At 42.6% G+C, this 15,870-nt stretch overlaps 1 protein-coding gene across 4 annotated transcripts in view; it reads left to right on the top strand.

Annotated features, from left to right (window-relative positions):
• The window catches only part of TBC1D4 (TBC1 domain family member 4), a gene marked incomplete at its 5' end in the record, with an annotated part of 100,869 nt that extends 85,667 nt beyond the window's left edge, over positions 1-15,202 (top strand). For all 4 annotated transcript variants that reach the window (XM_083737772.1, XM_083737773.1, XM_083737774.1 and 1 more), the window contains 8 exons: positions 299-508; positions 3,373-3,531; positions 4,063-4,221; positions 5,572-5,816; positions 7,587-7,746; positions 8,399-8,568; positions 11,298-11,474; positions 12,713-15,202. In XM_083737772.1, coding sequence (XP_083593898.1) covers positions 299-508; positions 3,373-3,531; positions 4,063-4,221; positions 5,572-5,816; positions 7,587-7,746; positions 8,399-8,568; positions 11,298-11,474; positions 12,713-12,925 — 1,493 coding nt within the window. In that variant the 3' untranslated portion in view covers positions 12,926-15,202. The remainder of the gene's footprint in view (positions 1-298; positions 509-3,372; positions 3,532-4,062; positions 4,222-5,571; positions 5,817-7,586; positions 7,747-8,398; positions 8,569-11,297; positions 11,475-12,712) is intronic.
• Positions 15,203-15,870: the final 668 nt, after the last annotated feature.

Genomic DNA, 15,870 nt, shown 5'->3' with positions numbered 1-15,870 from the left:
GTATATATGTTATTGAGTGCTGGAGCACAGACTAAAAATACTACGTACTACTGTTATTATTTATAGAGTGTCATCAATGTGCATGGCAGTTCTGCAGAATAAGCAAAAAAACCAAAACCCCAGTAACCCAGGTCTCTCTCCCAAAAGGAGAGACAAGGGAGATGGGTGAATGTGAGCATATACAGTAATATAATAAATAAAACCCTAATGATGGATGTTCATGCATATTTCTGCCACCATACTAGAACTCTCAAATAGTATTTAATAAATCCATGTCTAATGCAGCAATATTTTGCAGATGGAGGTGATGTAAATGAATTGTTGCCGCTGTCTCCCCTTGCACGATCTTTTGATGAAGACCCCCTTGTTTCCTTATTGCAAAACGATGATCTTCAAGATAAGACTGGGGAGAAAAAGAACTCTGAAGAGCTGCAGAGTCTGTGGAGAAAAGCCATCCATCAGCAAATACTGCTACTTCGAATGGAAAAGGAAAACCAGAAATTGGAAGGTTAGTGAAGGTTAAGATAAAGAATGGTTGCTCTGCCTTCCGGGCTTGGACGTCCCAGGAATTAGTTAACGAATTCCCTGCGGATTTGAAGCAGAAGTAGCTAATGAAATGGTGTTGTGCGACTGCCATATTTCATGGGCTTACATTTCGTCCTTCAGTAAAAAGGTTTTTAGTATGCGTCACAAAATTAAGAAAAAACTTTAAGTAAATGACAAGCCCATCCTGGATGGCTTTCGGGTCTGGCTGGACCTGCGATCCCTATTGCAGTTCAGCACCTTAAAACGATGTTTATTTTCCTTTATCTTTTGCTCTCCAATCGACACAAGATAATATCACCAAGGCAGCTACCTGCAAACAAACAATAAACCAATAAACGCCCATAAAAATGGCGAAAGTAGTTTCTTTCCCAAATTGCTTTTAACTTAAACAATAGCAAACACAGTAAATAAATACTTCGCTTGTAATATATATCAGTGGTTCAGTGCTCATTTCTTCTCTTTCCAAAATAGATTTTATGACTTTGTTCCGGTAATCCGACGTTTCGTCGCTAAAGAGCTTAGTCATTGAGCTCTTTAGTAAATAATATACAAGAGAAGACAGTATATAAACGATTTAAAGCAGGGACATATCTGTCCCTACCTGCATGTTTCCATCGGGAGGAGCATAGAAAGAGGACAATCTTTTTCAGTTTGTTAAACTGGGGATAGTGTTTTGTGTCGACTGCAGTAGTCATTGTATCACCACCCTGTTCATTGTTTTGTTGTTATAATTTCTCCCTCCAGCTAGACTATCTGTTCCTTTCTGTTCTCTTGCCAGCACAGTAGTTTTCAGCTGTGTTCCTCAGGAGTTGGCTGAGGAGATTAGTATTGCCTGGCTGCCTTTAGGGAAACTTGACTACCTGTTTTTGCTCTTTGCCATCAGTGCACCAGCAAAGAGAGTACAGTGGTATCTCGGGTTACAGATGCTTCAGGTTACATACGCTTCAGGGTACAGACTCTTCTAACCCAGAAATAGTACCTTGGGTTAAGAACTTTGCTTCAGGATGAGAACAGAAATCATCTTCCGGCAGCGCAGTGGCAGCAGGAGGCCCCATTAGCTAAAGTGGTGCTTCAGGTTAAGAACAGTTTCAGGTTAAGAACGGACCTCCGGAACAAATTAAGTACTTAACCCGAGGTACCACTGTAATTTGGTGCATCAGTTAGGGCACACTGTCAGTTCATACAGGGCATTGCAATGTCCCATCATTCCACATGGGTCCTAACACCCTCTGTTCTATGAAATGTTCTGTGGCACACAAAAACAGACCTGGAAAGGTTTTCTCAAGGGTGGGAGGCTTTAAAACTAATGCCATTTGAACATTGCCTCTGGAATGTCACTGTCTTAGTGTGCACAAAATATCACAGCCAGCTTATAAATTCAGCAGAAGCTGAACATTAAATCTTTTGCAACTTCTCGTATGTACAGAATTAGCGTGAGGGTGATCAGTGCTGGGCCCACCCCTAACATCCTGGGGTTTTTTTCCTATGTGGAGAAAGTTGGAGGTTTGTATGTGTTGTATTTTCTCTCTCCCCCCCCCCCCCTCTCTCACTCACTCACATATCTTCAGTTCTGATGAGGTGGCTGAGAGATAAGCAGGCCCTTAAATGGGACACTCAACTTTTCAAACAATACCACAGATTTTGGATTTTGTTTGTTTATTTATTTTTAGCTTATTTGAACTGTCTGGGAGGTGCATATGGGCATTTGCATCATACACCATTTAGCAGAGATGCTTGTGAAGAAATTGTAGACAGAAGTGCCTTGTAATCACTTTTTCATAGCTTTGTGGTTTTAAAAAAGCATAAAGCAAACACCTCTTTCTCTTTCTTCCATAATAACGTTGAATTATGAAGTGGTGAAAATGAGAAAACAAATTTTGGCAGTGGGAATTCTGCTTGAGTGGAAGTTTCTAATCAGTCTGTTTCAGCTGGCTGATTTGCATCAGCTTCAAATTCTTTGCTATATCACACAGCATTTAACATTGCATCGTTCGAGGGCTGAGACAACGTATAAACCTGCCTCCCTTCTTCCGCACCTTCCCATGCACAGAGAGTTAGGTTGATAAAGCAAGTTGCAGCAGAGTCCACTCCTGCCTTTGTGCAATTTATTTCTGCCCGTACACCCTCTTTGCTTATTCATCATCAGATGAAATTTGTTGACAAAATACTAATAAAAATACTTCCTATTCTTCTTAATGCTGTCGAGGAAGCTTGAATTATATTTTCTTTTATAGAAGGTAAGATGCACGTAAGGAAAATCTTTTCTTCCCCTCCTTATATGTAACTCACTATTGGAATCACTGCAGATAGTAGAATAGCACTAAATCTTTCGCAGTTTGAGTGATGGAATTGTAGCTTTACGTCTTGCATGTGCTACTTCCATCTATTCAACCGCCATGTTCTTTGCAACTCCACCAAATCTAATGATTAGCTTTAGGACAGGATAATCACATTGTGAACCATACAGTAGAATTCAGATCATCCGCAGAAGGAGCTTGTGTACCAGGCTGGCTCAGGGGAGACAGCTGAGCGCATGTTCTCACTTTCCCACAGGTTTTAAGAAAGTCTTCTGCTATTTATTATTGAGTCTTACCGAACTTTCTACAGCTTTAGTTTAAGAGCTGGTTGTACAAGGCTGTAAGTGTGCAGAGCTTTTGCACAGTAAGAGAACACTACTATGGGTAACTGCCCCCAAACATGCCTTCCTAAACCTCGGCCTGTAGGATGGTTGACGGGACATAACCTGATATGTGGTCTACATGGCATTCACTGCTGGTCTGTGGTCCATCATCTGAAATGGTCTGTGCCTTGTGTTCTCTCTTGCAGCAAGCAGAGATGAGCTCCAGTCCAGAAAGGTTAAGCTGGACTATGAGGAAGTTGGTACTTGTCAGAAAGACGCTATCAATATCTGGGATAAGAAGCTGTTGAATTGCAGAGCCAAAATCAGATGCGACATGGAAGATATCCATGCAACTCTGAAAGATGGTAATTTTGAGTGCTTTTTTTTTTTTTTTTTTTTGAGACCTTGCATTTTTCATCTGTTTGAACACCACCATAGGCAGGGAATGAGCCTGATGCAAAGCCATGACATTTTTCTGGTGATTTTCCCTCGCTTCTGTTGCTTTGCATTTCCAGTTGAAAACTGGGAAATTATAGTCCCTTTGAGTTTTGGGAAAGGAGTGGCTGACAAATAAAGATTTCCAGGCTGTACAGTAACTAGAGAAAGGGAGTGCTCCGCTTGAATTCGGGTGGAAAAGTAAACCAAAGCTCAGAAAATAGGTCTGAAAATTCTGAGGCTCCTGGGTCAGCAAAAGGATCCCATTTTTTTGCTGCATTATGAGGCTGCAATAAATGAGATGCTGAAAGTGTTAATGTGGAACAGAATGCATAGAAGTTCAAAATAATGACCCTAATGGTTATAAATTAGAAATGGGTAATCTTTATATTTGTAGTGAACTCTATTAAACCACCCCACAATCCCCTGAATAATTTTGTTTTTTATCTTCGTGTGTTCAGGTGTTCCCAAAAGTCGCCGGGGAGAAATATGGCAATTTCTTGCTGTGCAGCATCGCGTAAGGCACCGGCTACCAAATAAACAGCAACCCCCTGATATCTCTTACAAAGAACTCCTGAAACAGTTGACAGCTCAGCAACATGCGATCCTTGTAGACCTAGGTAACTCTTTCCCATAGTCAGGACTTCAGGTCATGAACAGGTTGGAGGTGGAGGTATGTGTGGGGCGGGGGAGGGGACTTGTTCCAAGTTAATCTGGTTCTGCAGATTGTATAAATTGTACAAGTACCAGGGTAACACCTCTTTATTTTGTATAAATTCATTTTTGTTTTGCTAGCCACCGGGTAAAGAACGATGTGAGCACTGAAGACTTGCTTTTTCTCTATTGAAGTCTTATTCAGCCACCCGCTCTGGTTTCTGGAACGTTAGATGGCACTATCTGTAAACATTCATATTTTAGCCACGAGGCTTAGAAATCTGACGTTCAACAAAGAAAAGAGGTTTTTTGGGAACCTGAATTTTGTGCCTAGTGTTCAGTTCTGTACTTCTTCTGTGCCACCCAAATCTTGCAGCCTGCTTACATTTATTGTTTTATGGCTACCAGTTGTTATGCCTGGAAACTGCCCCCAGTAATAAGCACCCCGTTTTTCATTTGCTTAGGATGGTTGATTTTCACACTTCTCATGATCATGGGCTCAAGAGTAGCAGCACAGTGTAAGGAACCAAAAGAGAGGGAGGCTTCCTACTCCTGCCAAGAGACGAAAGAGAAGTTTAACATTCTGTTGCTATTGGATAATGGGGTGGTAGTCAATGAAGGTTTACTCAGAGTAGACCCATTGAAAATAACAAACATGATTAAGTTAGGTCCATTGATTTCAATGGGTTTGCTCTGAGTAAAACTTAGTTCTACCCAGACACTGAGGTCCGGCACCGAGGGCCTTCTGGCGGTTCCCTCACTGCGAGAGGCCAAGTTACAGGGAACCAGGCAGAGGGCCTTCTCGCTAGTGGCGCCCGCCCTGTGGAACGCCCTCCCTCCAGATGTCAAAGAGAAGAACAACTACCAGACTTTTAGAAGACATCTGAAGGCAGCCCTGTTTAGGGAAGCTTTTAATGTTTGATGCATTACTGTGTTTTGATATTTTGTTGGGGGCTGCCCAATATTATTATTATTATTATTATTATTATTATTATTATTATTGACTAATGCCCACAGTTAGGAAGTGTATATAACAAGGGTTATATCTGTGTATGTGTGTGTAAGCAATCACTTTGGAAGCTAGTCATGGCTTGCTTCCCAAATGATAACATACACTGGCAATAGAACTTCTGATGATTTTTATTCTGACTGAGTGTCCTGTGAGTTCTTCATTCCAGATGACAACACTTTCTTTCTTTCTTTCTTTCTTTCTTTCTTTCTTTCTTTCTTTCTTTCCTTCTTTCTTTCTTTCTTTCTCTCTCTCTCTCTCTCTCTCTCTCTCTCTCTCTCTCTCTCTTTCTCTCTCTTTGCACCAGGGAGGACCTTCCCAACACATCCTTACTTCTCTGCTCAATTAGGAGCAGGGCAACTCTCCCTCTTCAATCTTCTGAAAGCTTATTCCTTGCTGGACAAGGAGGTGGGCTACTGCCAAGGTATCAGCTTTGTAGCTGGGGTGCTGCTCCTCCACATGAGTGAAGAACAAGCCTTTGAAATGCTCAAATTCCTCATGTACGACCTCGGCTTCCGGAAGCAGTACAGGCCGGACATGATGTCGCTACAGGTAAGGCAGAAATAGGCTTCCGCTTGGGAGAAAGATGTTACACTGGGAGTTGGGGGCAGCACTGCAGAAGGCTCATGAACTAAATGTGGCCTGCCACCTGGTTCCCTTTGGTTTCTGATCTCTCGTCGTACTCAGAACAACCTCTCTTACCACTGTTTCCTGTATTGTCCCTTAAAAGTTCCCATTGGCTTGTTGGGCATCTCCCTTCCCTATGTTTTTCTCAACCACCTCAGCAGTTTACACTGAAGTGAAGGACATAAGGCAGGAGTTGATAATGCAGGTGAGCTGCGCACAGGTCAGCTGCAAGCAAGCTACCAGCCAGCTCTGTGGAGGCTCCTTTTATTGACACAATATGCAAACCCAGGCCGATACATTTTGGGCTGTGACCTTTACACATCTTCCAGTCCCGAGATCGTGGGGTGGTACAAAGTTATTTTGGAGCCTGTTTCCACCGCATCATTTTCCCCTTGTACAATGTATGACGAAGGAGACAAAGCTTTCAGACAGGACACGGCAGACTACTGAGATCGCAAAAGGTTAGACAGAGGGCAAGATGTTCAAACAGCTATGACTTTATCTGTGAGGGGGAGTGTGCCCCGCACCCCAAGCTGAGGCTGCCTGCGGGCGGGGAGGTTGCTCCACACCCAGCGATCATTCCTACATACACTACTATTCACCATATACTCTGCTGCCAAATATTCTGCTGCTCCATGACTTTATTAGGTACCTTCAGTGGAAGCGATGAATGAGAGGAACACTGTGTTAGAAGCTAGCTCGCTTCTTGGCCGGGTTTCATCCTCGCTCAACTTGTTGCAGCGGCAAAGTGAGAGGCCTGCAGTTAGAAACTTGGATCCCAGGAAGCAGCTTATAAAGTCAAGAAGCATGCATAGAGCCGAGCTGCTGATGTAGCAAACTATTCCCTCCCTCAGAAATAGTGTCTTTCTTTAAGTGTAAACCTCTGTTGGCAATGTAATAAGACGTGGCAGCTGATCAATATCTCCCTGCTTTTCATTTCTCAATTTTGAGGGAGAGCTGTGCAGATCCCCCCCTCCTCTGGTCGGAATTCCTAAGACAAATTCCAGAGTGCTAGTTCACAGGAGAGTACTCTGTTTCAACATAGTTTATCAGTTAGAGTAAGGGACAAACAACACATTATTTGGGAGATCTGTGATCATTTTCTAGCTTAGAAAAACCAACCTGAAATACAACCTTGGGTGCTGCGAATCTGAAAAGCTGCCTGCATTAGTGACTGTGACCACATCTTATGGCAGTGAATTCTAGCTATGCGCATATACACATGTGGCCACACCTTCTGGACAGACCAAGCATCATGTGAACAGCAGCCACAGGGAGAGGGGACCCAAACAGCCTCAGGGTTTCCCCCTGGGGAAACTGTGATAGCAGGTACGAATTGCACAAGAAGTCAGAGAAATTCTTAATCTGAGCCAGTGTGGTGTAGTGGTTCAGAGCGGTGGACTCGTAATCTGGTGAACCGGGTTCGTGTCTCCGCTTCTCCACATGCAGCTGCTGGGTGACCTTGGGCCAGTCAAACTTCTCTGATGTCTCTCACCTCACAGAGTGTTTGTTGTGGGGGAGGAAGGGAAAGAAGAATGTTAGCCGCTTTGAGACTCCTCTGGGTAGTGATAAAGCGGGATATCAAATCCAAACTCCTCCTCCTCCTCTTCCTCCTCCTCCTCCTCCTCCTCCTCCTCTTCTTCTTCTTCTTCTTCTTCTTCTTCTTCTTCTTCACTCTCCCATATTTTAATACAGATCCAGATGTACCAGCTGTCGAGACTACTACATGATTATCACAGAGACCTCTACAACCACCTTGAAGAGAACGAGATCAGTCCCAGCCTTTATGCTGCCCCCTGGTTTCTGACTTTATTTGCTTCGCAGTTTCCATTGGGATTTGTAGCCAGAGTGTTCGGTAGGAAGCTTTTCAGTGTATTGGTTGAGCAGATCAATAATAGGCCCCTCCAAATTGGTAGTTTTGTGTGTGGGGGGGGTCCTATTCCGCAACATGCCTTTGACATAATCATAGTGCCTTAATGACAGATTTATACCAGACCATCCACATTTAATTCTGCTTTACACTGGCTAACATACATTGACTTATTTGACATCAGCTTCTCATGTATAAGAACAGTTCCCTAATTCATGTGTGTATGTAAGAAAACATCCTTTTGAGTAGTTTGGGCACTCCTTCTGCACTAGAACAATTGTTTGAGACTTCTTTTTTCCTGAAACTAATCCTTCTGCAGGAATTTTTTAAAAGTGTATTGCAGGAACATAATCTACATTTCATTAGATCTTGGGCCATGGTGATGGTTCAGTAATGCTAACCAAGCCAGGTGTTGTGCTCAGATTTTACTTGAGAAGACACGACACGTTTTCTTGACTTGGAATACTAAAGCATTTGTGATGTATATGTTAATTATAAAACATGTTTTTAACAGATAAGTGTAAGAACACAAAAAAATGACTTTTTCATCCCCTTTAATCTTCAACATAAAAATGTATAGAAAACAACGTTTTAAATGGGAAACACAATCTAATCTATGTTTTGTTCTCTGCCCTAGACATTATATTTCTTCAGGGAACAGAAGTCATATTTAAAGTAGCACTAAGTTTGCTAAGCAGCCAAGAGGAGCACATCATGATGTGCGAGGCTTTTGAAAGCATCGTCGAGTTTCTGAAAAACACTCTACCAGACATGACAAAGCTCCAAATGGAAAAGATTATGACGCAGGTAATAATAGTCTGTTCCACCCCCACACAAACAGTATAATGCATTGATAATGCATCACTTGGCCATTCAGTCGTATGATAGTGCCTAAAGATCTGAGCTGTGAACCAAAAGGCCCTGACTTGAACCTCGCTTCTCCCATAAATTCACCAGGTGGCTTGAGGGAAGCCGCTCTCCAGCCGCTGCCTAGGATACAGGGAATAATATCTGGCCTTCCTTACAGGGTTTTTTTTTGTAAGGATTACTGAGCTGATGTACAGGAAGCACTCTGTAAAGTTCACTGTTGTTCTAATGAGAAATATTAGGTTGTAATCCCGACGCTGTGAGTCATATTGCTCATACCCTGGCTCTTTCAGTTTCCACCTCAAGCCAGCAGACTGGCTGCTTGCTGTGAACCATTTCATGTACAAGCCCTTAGTGCCTTTGACACCATCCTGGGAGTGCAAAGCTCTGGTGTGAAGCCATCTTTAAGGAGTTGGCTGGTTAGCTTATATCTGGGTGAATGGAGGAGACTGAAAACTCTGTTCTGTGAAGGACTAACTGAAAAGAGCACTCTCTGTGGGTCAGTGCTATAACTTTATCTTGCAGTTTCAAGATCATAGAATCATAGAGTTGGAAGAGACCACAAGGGCCATTGAGTCCAACCCCCTGCCAAGCAGGAAACACCATCAGAGCACTCCTGACATATGGTTGTCAAGCCTCTGCTTAAAGACCTCCAAAGAAGGAGACTCCACCACACTCCTTGGCAGCAAATTCCACTGTCGAACAGCTCTTACTGTCAGGAAGTTCTTCCTAATGTTTAGGTGGAATCTTCTTTCTTGTAGTTTGGAACCATTGCTCTGTGTCCGTTTCTCTGGAGCAGCAGAAAACAACCTTTCTCCCTCCTCTATGTGACATCCTTTTATATATTTGAACATGGCTATCATATCACCCCTTAACCTCCTCTTCTCCAGGCTAAACATGCCCAGCTCCCTTAGCCGTTCCTCATAAGGCATCGTTTCCAGGCCTTTGACCATTTTGGTTGCCCTCCTCTGGACACGTTCCAGTTTGTCAGTGTCCTTCTTGAACTGTGGTGCCCAGAACTGGACACAGTACTCCAGGTGAGGTCTGAACAGAGCAGAATACAGTGGCACTATTACTTCCCTTGATCTAGATGCTATACTCCTATTGATGCAGCCCAGATATTGCCATATTCGAGGTATTTTTTAAATTAATGTTTAAAGAACATTTTAACTGAACAGGGTAAAAGAAAAGGTATACTATATCATTATAGAAGTGAGCAATTCCAATTACATATATGCCTATCTAATGTATAGGCATTATTATTATCATCCGAATACATACATGTATATTTTTAGCCTGCTGTATTTTGTATAAATGTTTTACAAATGTCAAAGGTTAACAGCAAAATACATTTTAAACAAATGCATACTTGCAGCATCCTCCAAATGTCATCGGAATATATCACAAATATGTGTGCGTTTTAAAAAATGTACATGTGCAATTACAAATGTGTGTGTGGTTGGTTGGTTGGTTAGTTGGGTGTTTGGACAACTCTGGGGTTGCGGCGCTCATCTCGCTCTATAGGCCGAGGGAGCCAGCGTTTGTCCGCAGACAGCTGACAGCTTCCGGGTCATTTGGCCAGCATGACTAAGCCGCTTCTGGCGAACCAGAGCAGCGCACGGAAACACTGTTTACCTTCCCACCAGTGCAGCACCTATTTATCTACTTGCACTTTGACGTGCTTTCAAACTGCTAGGTTGGCAGGAGCTGGGACCAAGAAACAGGAGCTCACCCCGTCGTGGGGATTCAAACCGCCGACCTTCTGTTCGGCAAGCCCTAGGCTCTGTGGATTAACCCACAGCGCCACCCTAGTCCCTGTACTTAGCTGCTAATCCTTGAAACTTCTTTGAGTTAGCATGTTGGCAAAAGGTCAAGAAAATTCCCCAGCTATCTTACTGACATTAGTCTCTGCCTCTGGTAAGATTCATCTATTTATTGGCCCGTCCAGAAAGTGTGTTAATGTAGCCACATCAACCCAAGTTGCACAGGTTCTACCAAACTTCAGTTTGGAACATGCATGCTGCTGATTCCTCAAGATTGCCATCTTTCAGGCTCATTATCCAGAAGCAGCTTCTAGTCTTGAGAGTCATCTCTTCTGGGGGACAAGTGCAAACACCTCCTTGACTCATGTAACCAATTGGATGAGGCATCCTCGTAGGCATGCTTTGTTTAGTTCATATGGTCCTATTTGCCTGAACTAAACACGGTGGGACCTCTCATAAGGAAACTGGTTTTCTTTTCTTTTTTACACACATTACAAATTACACACATATACAAAGAATTTACAAAGAATTTACAATCTCATACTACAAAAAGAAAATTAAAGAAAAAACAATGAAGAAAAGAAGTCAATACAGAAAAAAGAAAGAAGAAAAAGCAGATTTATGTGCATAAAAAAACTTAATCTTCCTAATTAATGCTTAAATAAGCACTTAAATAAAAAAGACTTCTGACAAAACAAGTCTTCCAATCATTCTCATTGTACTGTTTATACCGTCGTTTCCCCCCGCACAGTTTTATATTCTTTAATATTGTTCCCATCTACTCCACAAACGGTATTCGTTGTGTTTACAAGTATCACTCAAGTTCTGCTAATATGGTGTGCTTGGTACAATATGATCTCATCTAATCCTTAAATATTCTCCAAGCATTTTCTCTTCTGTCGGTAGGTCTTTGAGATGGATATTTCCAAACAGCTGCACGCCTATGAGGTGGAGTACCACGTTCTGCAAGATGAACTGCAAGAGAACTCAAATATCTGCGATGATGGGGAGGCTCCCGAGAAACTCGAAAGGGCAAACAATCAGCTGAAGAGGCAGAATATGGACCTCCTGGAGAAACTACAGGTAAACTACCAAGGACTAAGCTGCATGTTGTGACTTTATCCTGCATTGCAGAACCAGTGTGGCACATGGGGTTGGCCTAGGAAACCTAATAGGTCCGTTCAGGCTCTCTGATTCTCTAAATGTTTAGCAGAAGACCCGGGTCTGGGCTAAACAAAAGGAGAAACATCAGGAGCGGGTACTTGACGCCCTCCTATATTCCAGCCTCTCTTCCTCAGAGGAAAACTCCCAGTCCTTTGTTTGGTGGCTGCGGAAGAGGATTATGGAGGAAGAGTGAGCCGCTCCTGCCAACAGTTCTCTTCAAATTCCATCCTCTCCCGTTTTTTTTTACACATTTGTCAAACATCTAGATCTGATGGTGAAAGCTTCGTTTGGTCTTCAGGTTCATTGAGGTAGGATAGGAAAACACACCAGGTTGTATCCATCCATGCCAGAGTAGAAGGGCCATAGCCCAGTGGGAGAGCATTTGCTTTGTGTGCAGAAGGTCCCAGGTTCATGCCCAGGGAGGGCTGAGAGGAACTTATTTCTGCCTGAAACCCTGGAGAAATGCTTCCAGTCAGTGTAGACAATATGGAGCTGGGTAGACACTGTGGTAGTAGGGAGGCGGGTGGCGCTGTGGGTTAAACCACAGAGCCTAGGACTTGCCGATCAGAAGGTTGGTGGTTCGAATCCCCGTTGTTTGGTCCCTGCTCCTGCCAACCTAGCAGTTCGAAAGCACAAAGTGCAAGTAGATAAATAGGTACCGCTCTGGCGGGAAGGTAAACGGCGTTTCCGTGCACTGCTCTGGCTCGCCAGAAGCAGCTTAGTCATGCTGGACATATGACCCAGAAGCTGTATGCCGGCTCCCTCGGCCAATAAAGCGAGATGAGCGCCGCAATCCCAGAGTCAGTCAGGACTGGACCTAATGGTCAGGGGTCTCTTTACCTTTAGACACTGTGGTACCCCAGCACACAGTTTTGGAATGGCTGTTGCCAAAGTGCAGTAGACTATGACTAGAAGTTAAGATCCACAATACAATAGCTTTGTGCAAGTAGTTCTTTTCAGTAAACTGGAAATTAGATATGCCTGTATCACAAGAATTACAGCGAGCAAACATGAAATGCTTTATCCCCAATGCACCTGAAGGGAACAGTGAGCAATTTGTATAATGTATTTGCAAGCAATTTTTGCAGGTAGTTGCTATGTGTTTCTGCTCTCAAGGACGCTCGTTTAAAAAAATCCTTTTCCTGCTTTCTGATTAGGCAGCCCATGCTAAAATCCAGAGTGTGGAATCGAACCTGGAAAACGTCTTGGAAAGGGAGAGCAAGCTGAAGAGCTTAATTCAGTCTCTGGAAGAAGAGAAGGCGCTCTATAGAAAGACTATTGAGAAAATCTGTAAATACTTGCCAGAAGAGGTGCTGCCTGACTGTGAACAGCTGCTAAAGGAAGCAAACTGTAACCCAAGCAAAATTTAGAAATAAGCCATAAGTGAAGCGTTGCAGGCAACACGGTTTCGAACAATAAAGAAAAGGGAAAACGACAAACATAGAAGGTATCTGCATAATCACACACGGGTACTGGGATTCTTCTAGCAGCGGAGAGGCCTTTTAAAATCTTGATATGCAAATCCCAGGTTAAATGTTTTTAATAATGGGTGTACATGAATAGCAATGCAAAAAAAAAAAGGAAAGCAAAAGAAGATTGGACCTAAAGAAGACAATTAGATGTATATTTAGGATTGGTGTAAAGGGAAAGAGAGGAAAGTCCACCCTTTTGGACCGCTGGTAACTTAAATGTCAACTTCAATATGTTCTCTGGATCTAGTGAAAGGAACATGTTGTTGTCTTTATATACATTGATCAATACTTGAAAAGAAAACAAGAATGTAATTGTTCCCCTCCAAAGAACAGCATGTTTTCCATTTTAGTTGGGGATTTCTTTTGTGTTTCGTGTAAGGTTTTTTTCTCTGTGTGTGTGTGTCTCTGGCCATTTTTGTGGAGGACATCCCTGTAAGCTCTTACGTGCCTGCAGTTCATTCTGCTGACTTCCACATACGTCCAAGAATAACCCTGACCGGCTGTCATTTTGCGGCTCAGCTGTTGAGGAGAGTTCAACGGGGCCATGTTTCTCCTGCATGTAGAGAAGTGGCCAAGCCTTGTTTTCCCCAACGGAGGCAAGAGAAGCGAAGGTTGGAAGCCGTTCCTCTTCCCCCGTTCACTGTGGTGTGAAATTAAGAGCCGAAACAGGCTCTTGGAAATCTCGCATGATGTATCTCGCTGGAAATACACCATGATGAATAGCCGGTTGGCTGTGAAATGTGCGAACGCTCCCTGAAATAAACTACTCCCTTCATATACAGAACTAGCACGTGTTTCCAATGTAGCTTTTCCCTCTGACGCACTAGCTCTGTAGGTGCAGGAATTATTTTATGGGGGGAAAGAATCGAAGTTTTCGTTTCTCACCCATTTTCTCACATGATGCACACCAACAGATACGTTACATGGAGTTTTTGCCTGTCTGCTGGCACATAAGATAACCTTCGATTTGAGTGCTGCTTCATGCAGTTTAATATGTGATGAATACATGGTTTCAACAAGCCAAAGAAACCTTGTAAGAGTCCCCAACCTCTCTCTGTGCAAAGAGCCAATGACCCGTCCAGATTTTTTCCTTTATTGGGATATGGGCACTGACAAACCTTCAGGATTCTCTATGTAGACTATTACGATGCTTCAAAAATGCCCTTGCTTCAGAGAAGCAGGGAATTCGTCGTCCAAATCTAGTGGTTAGTACATTTCAGCTTAAGATATCTGTTCTGTGGCGTACCTTTTCTCATTTTGTTTAGAAGCAGGATTCAATACCAATAGACACAGTTCAATGCTTTTTCCTGGCTTTTTCCATTCTTTTATCAGTCTCTGCTTTTGCACAGCGCTGAAGATTTGTTGTTTCTGGAAGCCATTTCTGTCTTGTAGACCCGACCCTGAAGTCAGTCTTTGATCTGAGGGAGCTATGAAAATAGCAGTTAATCATGCGCAGGAAATTTGCATTTGTGGGAACATGCTTGAATCAAATTAGCGTAACATCCAGTGGGGATTTATTTGTTATATTTTTCCAGGTATTGTTTTTTTTAAAATAATAATAATAAGTCAAGTGCCAAATTCAGCCAAGTGTCTTACTCATAGGTGTGGGGTGAGCTGGAGAGAGTGCCAATGTTTCCTTTGTAAAATGCATAATGCAAGCGACAAGCAAATCCGAGGGACAACAAAGTTGGTTTACTGATTTAAAACGGCAGTATCAGTCTTTTCTTGTTAGTTGATAACAATGGTGTGATCATCATGGGGCACAGTCTAGCAGGAGTGGATGAAACAAATAGGTGACATTGTAGGAAATTCCACAGTGGAAGACAGATTTCTAATAGATTGTGCCTAGCATTATTTTCTTGCAGCTGTTGCCTCTTACCGAAATGAATAAACTCACATGGAATCCGGTGAAATCATACTAATAATTGCATTTTCCCAGATGGAAGAGGGAAAGTAATTCTCCTTTCTTTTTTGCAATTTCACTTGAAGCAATATTGTGCATACAGAACCCGTCCCATAGAACCGTTGAACTGTGTACTGCATTGATCAACTTGTTGAGGCACATTGCAATTTTTTTCAGAACATTTTTTTTTTAGAGGCAGAGAAAGTTTCACCCTAAGTTGGACTTATTCACATGTATCATTTGGAGAATTTCCAATAAATGTCATTGCTGCATTTGCTCTGGTTGTTTTCATTCGTGATACAGATCTTTTGCATGTGAAGAGAGGAATTCCTGTTCCTCTTGTGTATCAGCAAAACTCATACTTGGGGGGGGGTCACCCAATTAAATTAACTGGTAGTAAGCTCAGGACTGGCAAAAGAGAGCATCTATTCAAACTGCTTTTTAACGGAAAATTAATTGTGGAATAATTCCATTAATTATGGAATTAGCTGCCAAAAGAGAGTGGCTTAGATTTGACACATCCATGGAAGAAATTGGCGGCTAAATTTGTTGGCTAAATGGAGTCTCCATATTAAAAGGCAGTAGACCTCTGTAGCAGTGGCTATAAACAAGCCAACCTCCTGGCTGGTTTATGAACATCCTCAGGACACCTGACCGCCTGGCTGCTCTGGCAAATTGAATGCTGAACTGGATAGACCCTTGACCTCACAATCAAATATATGCTGGAAATTTAAGGAGAAAGAAGGTACTTTTTACCATATGTGGTGGTCTTGTAAGAGTGTACAGTGGTACCTTGGTTCTCAAACTTAATCCATTCTGGTAGTCCGTTCCAAAACCAAAGCGTTCCAAAACCAAGGCGCGCTTTCCCATAGAAAGTTATGCAAAACGGATTAATCTGTTCCAGACTTTTAAAAACAACCCCGAAAACAGCAATTTAACA

Source organism: Podarcis gaigeae (assembly GCF_964106915.1).
Source record: "Podarcis gaigeae genome assembly, chromosome: 4".
Classification (NCBI taxonomy): Eukaryota; Metazoa; Chordata; class Lepidosauria; order Squamata; family Lacertidae; genus Podarcis; species Podarcis gaigeae.
The sequence above is the reverse complement of the archived record's forward strand: the minus strand, read 5'-3'. Positions and strand labels throughout refer to the sequence as shown.